The 10,022-nt window shown below is 57.6% G+C and overlaps 1 protein-coding gene across 4 annotated transcripts in view; it reads right to left on the minus strand.

Moving 5' to 3' along the window:
• RAB11FIP4 (RAB11 family interacting protein 4) overlaps positions 1–10,022 on the minus strand; it is a 114,880-nt gene that overhangs the window by 30,864 nt on the left and 73,994 nt on the right. Inside the window, exon 1 of one of the 4 annotated variants that reach the window (XM_032428416.1) lies at positions 7,007–7,099. The exons of 2 other annotated variants lie outside the window; for them this stretch is intronic. In XM_032428416.1, the coding sequence (XP_032284307.1) occupies positions 7,007–7,036 (30 nt within the window). In that variant the 5' untranslated portion in view covers positions 7,037–7,099. Of the gene's footprint in view, positions 1–7,006; positions 7,100–10,022 lie in introns of those variants that run through there. One more of the 4 variants, XM_032428415.1, reaches the window with a different exon arrangement.

The raw sequence follows: 10,022 nt of genomic DNA on the forward strand, positions 1-10,022 counted from the left end.
AGCGAGGCGGGTGGCACCAGGACCACAGCACACTAAACCACGGATGACGGCCGGCGGAGGCTCCTGGGGCCTGTGCCACCCTGGCCACGAGGCAGAGCTCCCTCCCCTTCCCCTCCATGGGGAGCTTCAAAGAGGCTGCATGCAGGGAGATTTTACAGAAAGGGAGAGGAGAGAGATTGGAAGGAGAACTGCTAAAAGGAAACACATGTGAAAATGAAAACTCAGGCAAAGCGGGAGGAGGAGGAAAAGAAGGAAGGAAAAGATGATGTTCAAGGATTAGAAACGGAGTCAAGAAGCCCCGATAAATAATACCCCTCTCCCTCTGCTACCTTGGGAAGGCCAGTAACCCGCTCTCTGCCCTCACTTTCCCTCCTAGTCCAGTTGGAACGGGGCAGTGAGACCTTAGATGAGACCCAGCAAGAGAAAGACAGCCTTATGCACAATCATGACAACTGTGGAGCCAGGATCGGCATCTGACAGAGAAAGAACGTGAGGCTCAGAGAGGTTGCTCTACTTGCCCAAGGACACACAGCTCGTGTGCGGTAAAGCAGGAATCGGAGCCCAGGTCGGCCTGGGGGCCAACCTCGTTCCGTTGAACCACATCATAATGAGTGTCCCCTCACATAACCCTCCCACCACTGCAAGGTGGCTCTGCTCCCTTCCTTGAAGAAACTGGGCAGGTTACGTAAGTTCTCTAGAGATTACCTAGTTTCTGTGTTTAAGTCCAAGATGCCTTTGATTTTAAGATGCACTGTTATTCCAATACACCAAGAAGGAAACGGCACTGCCAATTAAATGAAAGCACAGCAGCTAATGTACGACTCATACCAACTTGAGATGTTAATACGTGGGGGGAAAAAAGAGTGTCTTAGGATCTGTAAAACACGGCATGAGTATAGTGGGGAATGGGGACTCAGGCACAGTTCCTTGGACTGGGTGTGGGACTTGAGGGGTAGAGGACAACTCCTCGCAAGTACCTGCACACACACACGCACGCCTGGCTGCTGCAAGATCCTTCTTTGCTAATAACTGATGCAACCTTGTAGATAATCGCACAAAAATGTGCTGGCCAGACCTGCCTGTCAACAAGAACCCTCATTTCACCAGGACGCTTTCGATTCAAGGTTACTTAATATTAGCAGCAGAGGCCAGCCTGACCACCACCCACCCCGGTCCGCTTCGCCTCCATGGAGCTGTAGACCTCGGAGCGGCCAAGCTAGATGAACAGGTAGGCTTGCTACTTGGAACACGGCCAAGGGCAGTCATGCAACATGGCCCTGTGGCTGACAGTCCACATCGTTCTGTCTGGCCCCTTCCCGATCTCCAGGCACCCTGTGGGCTGCCACAGTCACAATGCTTTAATAAGACCCTGGGGGCCGGCAGTGGCAGATGGGCACACTGTTCCAGGCTGGCTTTCCGGCTGGCCTGGGCAGACAGACGGACTGGCCCTAGCTGCTGGCGAAGGGAGGATGGGCAGAGGGGCGGCCCCTTCCCCTTGGCGGGGTGGAAAGGAAGGATCAGGTGCGCAGCCCCACACCAAGCCCTGGGGAGCTGCCTGTCACCTCGGGATGTGCTTTGCATCTCATTCCCAGATTGCCACGCTGGGCGCCAGTCACTTCGCTCCAGCCCCAGAGTCTGCATCTGCAGAAGCTGAGTTGGTTTATTTAAGAAACACAGAAGCTGAGGAAGTGGAGTTTCGCTCCCCCGTAAAGGCCCTCAGGTAGTGGAGTTTCTCCTCCACCACTTTCCTGCCTCTGCTCAGACATCCTGCCCGTGAGAAATTCGGTTAGGCGCTAAGGTTATCAGTTGCAAGAATCAAACCACTAGAATCTTGCAGGAACTAACAACAACAGCTCCCTCACATGCCAGGCAGGGTTTGAAGTGCTTTTCATACATTTACATGGTGATCCGCAGAACCACCTTCCGAGGAAGGGGCGAGCATCGTCCTCCTTTTCCCTAGGAGAACTGCGAGGCACAGAAAGGGTCAACAGTCTAAGATTGCACAAGTAGCCACTGGCCCAGCAGGACTTGAACACAGGCCGCCTGACTCCGGAGCCCAGCCTGCTGGGCACCACGCTATCCTGCCTCTCTGGCTGTCTAACCACCCACCAGGCGCCAACCGAGCCCGGGTCAGAATCCACTCTGGGCTTATTGGGTGGCAGGGGCTCATTTTACCTTTGCCATCAGCCCACAGAGGCTCAGGAAGGTGAGGGTGCCTTGCCTGATGTCCCAGAACGAGCAGGCTGCAGAGCCAGGGACTAGACACATGTACTTTCTGGCTCCAAAACATTTTATTCTACTTGAAGAAAATAGGCATTGGGTGGCTGAGCACGGGATGGAAGCACCCAGGTTTTGAGGTGGATTATTTCTCCCAGGAAAACCAGTGGGCAGGAAGGAGACACCTGCTCCTAGTGTCTCTCCTACCTGAAGGGGGAGACTGGAGTCCGGTGCAAAGAGCAGCCCTTGCCTACCACCCCCCTCCGGCTCTTACCCCAAGTCCGCTGCAGTCCACACCGGCTAACTGCTACAAGCACAGGTTCCCTTTTCACGCTGTGAGGCTTGCGGAGCGCAGAGGACAGTGGGGGTGACAGCAGATGACTCAAGACAGCGAGAGCTCCCACCCACTCTCCCACACTCGGGTTCTGTTCGGGCCTTCCTCTTTCTGGTCCCTTAAAAGAGAAAGGCTCCCAGAAGCAGGGCCACGGCTATTAATAATAACTGCCACGGAGCTTTGTTTTCATTTGAATCATGTTTACATTGCTGGGAAAGAATCCACTTGTCTGGGAAGAGGAAACAGGTTGAATCAATTATGAATATGGCCAACAGTCAGAAAACTTCCCATTTCTTGAAGGAAGTTGAGGAGTGGGGTTGGAAATGGTGTTACTTGTACCAGCCTGCCAGATGGGGCCGGGGCCAGAGGTCACGCAGACCCCTTGTGGGTCTCTGGACCTCCATGCAAACCTCCAAGGATGCACACATTTCTGGTTGCCCCCTTTCTCCCTGTACACACACACACACACACTCTCTCGCTCTCTCTCTCTGGGCACCTAGGCTGGACAGAGATTAGACCTGAAACTGCTGCCCAGGTAGGCGAGTAGGCGAGTAGGCTTCTCAGGAGACCAGGGCCCAGAAGTGTGCTGCCCGTGGAAGTAAAAGGAAGGCTTGAGCACCTTGGGGCTCGGGGAGGCCGGGAGTCCAAGGAGAGGATGTGGGGGCTGGCCTTGCTGCACCCCTGCTAGCGCAGACCCGTGGGAACAGGGAGGTGGCCCCAGCGGCGCTCTGCCTGCGGACACACGGTTGTGCGCGCATCGCCCAGGCGGGTTCTGCTGGTACCATCTGTGTGGTGGAAATAACAACCAGCAAGAACGGTTTCCACACTCATGGGGACAGGCTTCTCCGACCTGACCCAGGCCAAGGACAGGAAAGTCCACAGCAGCAACAGCCAGATGCAGACCCTTTCCCTCAAGAAATGCCTCAGTGTGGGGCGCCGGCGGGGGTGGGGGGGCGGCGGCGCTCAGTGGGTTGAGCGTCTGCCTTCAGCTCAGGTCATGATCCCAGAGTCCGGGGATCGAGCCCCACATCGGGCTCCCTGCTCTGCGGGAGCCTGCTTCTCCCTCTGCCTTCCCCCCCGCAAATAAATACATAAATAAAATCTTAAAAAAAAAAAGAAATCCCTCAGTGCCCAAACCCCTCAACAGCAAGAGTTTGCAGAGGACAGAGCAAGAAAATGCATTTTGTGCCTGTGGATTTCTAGTCTCGACTGTGTGCTGGTCACTCCTCCCGTTCTCCTGGGGTCTGGGCGCTCACTTGGCAGCACGAGAGGTCCCTGATCTCTCGGAGCCTGTGCCCCGTGCCCCAACCTGGCTCCCTCTCCAATCACAGCAGCCTCCCTCGTCAGCTGTGGCCCCACCTCAGGGCCTTTGCAGCGTCTGCTCCCTCGGCCTGCACCGCTTTTTGCCAAGAGGCCACCTTCTCAGCGAGGACTTCCCTGCCCACTCTGTTTAAGTCCACAACGCCCACCGCCCTGCTTGTGGTCCGGCCGCCCCGCCCGCCGGCCAGCACGCGGGCTCCACGAAGGCAGGGACTGCCGCTATGTCCACTGCCGTACCTCGGGCGCCAAGCATAGAGTCTAGCACAACTCAGACGCTCCAGTGTCTGAAGGAGGAACTGCCTGTGCCGGGCGATGTGCTGGGTGGGGGCGGGGCAAACAGAACTGCGGAAAGGTCTGTGCCCTGGAATGCCACCTGGGAGAGGAGCTGGCCCTACCACAGCCGGGACGGGTGGTCACACAACGTCCAGTGAGACACAAGGCGGGTCTGCCAAATCGACGCGCCCGCCTTGTCGTGCCCAGCTGACCATGGGGCAGGACTAGCCCACGGGGAGACCAGGCAGGGGAAAGACCCAAGCAGTCCTCCTCCTTGGAAAGGCCAGTGATTTGATTACCATCAATGCCCCGTTCCCGAGTCAAGAGCCAACGGAGCAGACCCAGAGGAAAACAGAGCCCAAAGCCAGGGGTTGTACAAGGCTGGCAAAGCCAAGGCACTGCGCCCCACTGCCGACACCAGGCAGCAGGCAGCCCATTCCTTGTCAAAATGCACTGAGCCCTGTGCCAGGAGCCAGAGAACAGGGCCAGAGAGTGGGCACCCTGTGCCCAGGCTGTCCCTCTCCATCCAAGGTCCGGAGATGACTGCCTTCCAGGAATCACTCACCTGATATCTTATTGGGAGCCCTTCCCACCCTCTCCACCTCTACCTGCTCCCTACCCACAGCTAAAATATATAAACTGAAGTAAAACTGTAAGCAAGATCAGTTGTGAAACACCCCTTGGCATAAAAGGCCAGCTCAGAAGAGGGACTGCCAGCCCTAGGGAAGGAAGTTTCTAGCCACCTGGAGGGGGAGGGAGGGAATGTGGGAAGGTGAGAACCAGGAGGGTTCCAGGAGGGCTGAAGAGAAAGCCCTAGATGTGGGGGCAGCTTGTTCCACCCATAGGTAAGGGGGCTAGCAGGCCACAAAGGGGCCAGTGTCCTGAGGGAGGGGCAGAGTGCTCTGAAGAGACGGAAGGATGGGAAAGTGTGGGGGCCAGCAGAATATCCACCAGGAACTTCTCAAGCTGCAACCCAGAGCCTCCCCAAGGCAAGCTGCTCTGGGCAGATTTCTTCTTTTCTTCCCTTACTTGACGAAAGGTCCTTTTTAAGGTAGTCTCTCCCGCTGGTCTTCCTTGGGGCAAAGGTCACACCTCCCGCAGTCTCACCTGGCCTGGTCAGTCAGGTCCCTCCCTAGGCACAGTCTTATCTCTCTGCTGGCCTTAGTCATGTACCCCACCCCCTCCACCAAAGCCTGGGGCCCCCCAAATAACAAAGCTGTTCCCCAGAAGGCATTCCCCAAGCCGTGATGCCTGCTACAAGTCCCAAGTTCTTCCCTGGCTTCCCCATTCCTCCAGGCCACACACCCCTCCAGTGAAGTCACAGGGACCTCAGAGACAACCCAGATCACTGTGCCTGAGGGCTCAGGGCAGTTGGCCAGGAAACAATTTGGCCCAGGTTTTCAGTGTCCCTACAGTCTGCAAACACCTTAGGGGCAGGGAAGCGTCCCTGCATACTAGCACCTGGGCGCATAAGCAGTTCATGAATGCCAGCTCAGCAGGGTCAGGTTTGGGCCAGTCTATCTGGGTAAGCTGGTGCCTGGCTTAAGGCAAGACCCCGGTCAATGGCAGTGACCCAAGGACTCCACCAAGGCTGAGCTGGCTAGTTACAGGGAGACAGAGATCCCTACAGCAAAGGTCTGATTTACACATAATTGGTCACCTTCCCCCCTTTGAGATTCCCTTTCCCCTAACCTGGCAGCCACATTTCACCAGGGGAAGGACCTGGGGAATGCCCCACCTCTTTCCCTGGAACCCAGCCGATTAGCACCTGCCTCCACCAAGGGAAGAGAGGGGTTTGGTGGACCATCAGAAACCAACCCAGGGGTTTGCCAAGGCAAAAAGTGTAGGCTGAGCCCAGGAATCCGGCCCCCTCACAATCCTTTGAGGAGGCGGCCTGTAAATAAGACCAGGGACACTGGCTTGTCTCTCAGGGCGAGGGATGTGTCACCTACAGCCATCTGTGGGAGAGCATGGCTGGGGAGAACGATAAATGGAGAAAGAGGTACACTGGAGGGTGTGCACGGATGAGAAGGAACACCGGGCTGAGTCCAGACCGGGTTCCCACAGCACAGACATGGCTGGTTCTCCAGAGGCTGCTCCGCCAAGACCTCAGAGACGCTAGTCGCCCGCAGAGAAGCGACTGTGACAACAACAACTACTACCTGCAGGCTCTCGGGCCGGCGGGCAAAGAGCTGGGACTCCGCGCACACCTCCGGCCTCGGCGACGTCTCGGCTGGGAAGGGCCAGGGCCCTGTCCCTAAGCCCCGAACTACGCTGCTTCTCCCCCCTTGCCCGGCAGAGCCCCTCGGAGAGGCGAGGGAACCCGGGAACAGGCTCGGTGCAGACGCCAAGAGCTACGGAAAAACTTGGCCCGCGCACAGCCCCCTCCGGGACTCGGCGGAGCCAAGGGCAGGGAGCTGGGACAACACCGGTGCCGGAGGGGCAGGCGCGCTGCGAGCGGGGGCGGGGGTGTCCCGAGGAAGGCGTCCTGGCAAACCAGCCCCCTGCCCAGTCCACTAGATCCATCTAAAAACACTTTGGGAAACCGCGCCGAAGAAGCGGCGCCCTCTCCCCGCGCCCCCGGGCTAGCCCTGCCCACCCCTGCACCTGGGAGCCGGCAGAGGGCCAGGTGGGGGCAGCGGAGACAGAGGCTTCTCTTCCGTGGCCCAGCGCGCCAGGACGCAGGTAACCCGACCTCCCCGGCCAGGGCCGAGAGGGCGGACACTCCCGGGACAGGAGCGGGCGCCCGGGCTGCGGGCAAAGTTCCGCGCTCCGGCAACTTCCCCAGCCCCGGGGCCTCCGGCGCGGCCAGGTGCGCGTCGCCGGAGCCCGGCGAGACCGAGCCCCTGGGCCGCCGCTTACCTGACCCCCGGGGGCGGGCGGGGTGCGCATCCCCCGTGCGGCGGCTAGTCGGTGCGCTGCGGAGGGGCGAGGAGCGGGCGGGCGCGGGCCGGCTGGGCGGGCAGGGACGCGGCGGGCAGCGCGGGGAGCGCAGAGACGATCCCCGCCGCGCCGCGGCCGCTCGCTCGCTTTCCGCACCAGTTGAAGGCGCCGGCCCCGCCCCCACCCGCGCCCGTTGCCGGGAGACCCGCGTGGGCCGAAGGGCTCTTTGTATCAAAGCTGCCGTGACATCACGAGGCGCCCGGGCTCAGGGATCGGAGAGGGCGGGGCCTAGGCTCGGGGGCGGAGCCGGAGGAGGAAGCCGGGTCTAGGAACCCGAGCCTCGGGGGGGCGGGGCCCAGGTAACCCCGCCCCCAAAGGTAGGGGCAGGTGGCTGGGGCGGTGCGGACCAATGGCTGCGCGGCCCCGGACTGGGCGCCTCGGGAGGTGGGGCTCGCCTGGGCCCGCCCGAGCCCGCACCGCGACGTTGCTGTCGCCCGGGTTTGCTCAGCCCGGGCCCTCGGATTCCAGGAGACCGAGTCTGAGCTCGCGCGCCTGCCTGGCGGGCGCTGTCGCTGCCGCTGCCGGGTCCAGGCTACTCTCACTGTTTGCGGTCACCGTACTGCGAGATTCCTACCAGCGCTTCCGCGCTCACATGTGCGGACCCGAAGGCAGACCTGCCAAACCCCCAGCCCCCTCGCCCACTATCACCGCCACCACCAGCCTGAGTCTGGTGGCTCCCCAATTGATTCTCATCCCAAATCCCACTCACAACTTTCCCAATCTTTACGTCGTAAAGTCAAAAGTTGTATTTATAACCAGCCCAGGAATACGAAGAACCAAGCGGCAACAAGAACTAAAAACATAAAAGAGAAAGTACCCCTGTGTTGAATCCTAGTAAATATAATTTAAGTAAAAAAACGCCCCCCCCCCCCCCATAACTCTTCACTATGCTCTGGATTAAAGAAGGCAAAAATGTAAAGCAGCAAATAATGCAGATGTTTCCTTTTGATTCGATGTTGTATTGTGCAACTGGGGGTTAAGTTCTGGGGGATTTACCTTCCTAATTGTCTGTCTCAGGCCAACATGAAGGCCCCTTTGCCTTCCCTGAGTCCTCACTGACCAACAAGGTGGCACTAGAACATGGCAGAGCCTGTCAGCAGCTGGGTGCTTTGGTCCAGCTCCATCAACACAACACACACACACACACACACACACACCACACTTTTCAGCTTTTCTGCCTCCTTCTCTCTGGCTCTTTGCTCTCAACTTCCTTCTCCCCCAGATCTCTTCTGCAAAAAGATTGTCAGCTGCCTCTCCGTCTACCAGGGGCCTGTCTGAGGCAAAGCATCCCACTGAGGCCCTGAGACCTACAGGGGACTCTCCAAAAAGGACAACATTAGCTAGAGGAGGGCCTCCTGGCAAGGGCTTTGCGCCAGAGGAGGCTAGAGCAGTGGGGGTGAGGTGGGCACTCTACTACCCACTGGCCCTCTCCTCCCTGCTTATGCCTTGCAGCTCAGAGATCTCTGTGCGGGCACCACAGACTATTTCTCACCCTTGCTGGTGTCCACTCCCACAGTCCCTAACACGCAGAAGCGCTGTGGTGTATCATAAAGAACACTGCCTTTGGAATCACACAGACTTGGGGTTCAATCCTATTTGCCAGCTGTGAGGCCTAGGATGAGTTACATAACCCTTCTGAGACTCAGTGTCCTTATCTGTAAAATGGGGATGGCACAACCTACCTCATGAGTTGTTGTGCACCCTGGCAGAGGGTACACTTAATTTCGGTCACTCATCAAAGGTGTGGTGCATGAACGAGCCCACGCACCCTGGGCCTCTTCTGCCTTTGTAGCTCTACCCTGAGACCTCCGCTCAGCGGCTTCCTGTGAGGTTTTAGGGTGTAGCTGAATCCAGGGAGTTCTGTCTCAGTTTCCCCTCTTCCCTTCTGGTCTCATGGTGCCCCTAAGGGCTACGGGGAACCAGAAAGCAGATCACTTGAGAGGACCACCCAGAACTGGGCAAGGGAAGCAGAAACCTCAGATGATCGGGGCTTTTCTAGGTCCTAGCTTTCTTCTGGCAAAAATCAGTGAAGAAAAGCAGCCCTTGTCAAGCACCCCCCAGCCCGCCTTGTTAGGGGAAGCCCGATTGCCACTTTCGAGGGCTCTGTGGATGGAGTGGTGCTAGTGGTCCCTCTTTATTCTTCCCAAAGCTGTGGTGGAGGGAGCAGCATCTCCAGGTATTTGTCCTGAAAAGCAGTGTGACCAAGAGGAGGGTCGTAAGATGCTAGTTCTGAACACTTCTGAGTCTGAAGCCTGCCTCGTTCTACAGCTTCCCGTGGCCAAGTCATTCACTGTTTCTGAGCACCAGTTGCTACCTCTCTGGAATGGAAACAAGACCTTTCCTCCTCCAGTTGTGAGGTTTGAATGAAAGGACAAAATAAGTGTCTGGTTCAATGCCTCCTGTGCTACAGGCACTCAATACACAGTAGCTTCTCGTTATTACCAGCAGCATGAATGAGCCCCAGTCTGATTCGGTGATTCAGGATATGAGCTCCAGGGCCGGAGCCAAGGGTCATATCTTGGCTTTACCACCTTTTAAAGGGCAGCTGGATGAACCTAGGCAAGTTGAATTTCCGGTGTCTCCGTTTCCTCACCTGCAAGTTGGAGATAATGATATAATGTATTTCAGGATTATTGTGAGGATCAAAATAATCAGGACCCATGCATATAATACTCAGAACAGGCCTGGCACATGACAGGTGCTCAATAAAGAGCAGCCATTTCCAATGACCATATGACAAGAGGCTGGGAAGAACTGAGGTGAAGATTAGAACCTGAAGCAGCTTGCAGGATGGTTTAGAACCCTGACATTTGGGGGGGAGGGAGGGGCAGAGGGAAAGGGAGAGAGAGAATCCCAAGCAGGCTCCATGCCCAGCGTGCAGCCTGATGTGGGACTCGATCTCATGCCCCTGAGCAAATCAAGAGTCGGACACCCA

This window comes from Phoca vitulina, unplaced genomic scaffold (genome assembly GCF_004348235.1).
Source record: "Phoca vitulina isolate PV1807 unplaced genomic scaffold, GSC_HSeal_1.0 scaffold40, whole genome shotgun sequence".
Lineage (NCBI taxonomy): Eukaryota > Metazoa > Chordata > Mammalia > Carnivora > Phocidae > Phoca > Phoca vitulina.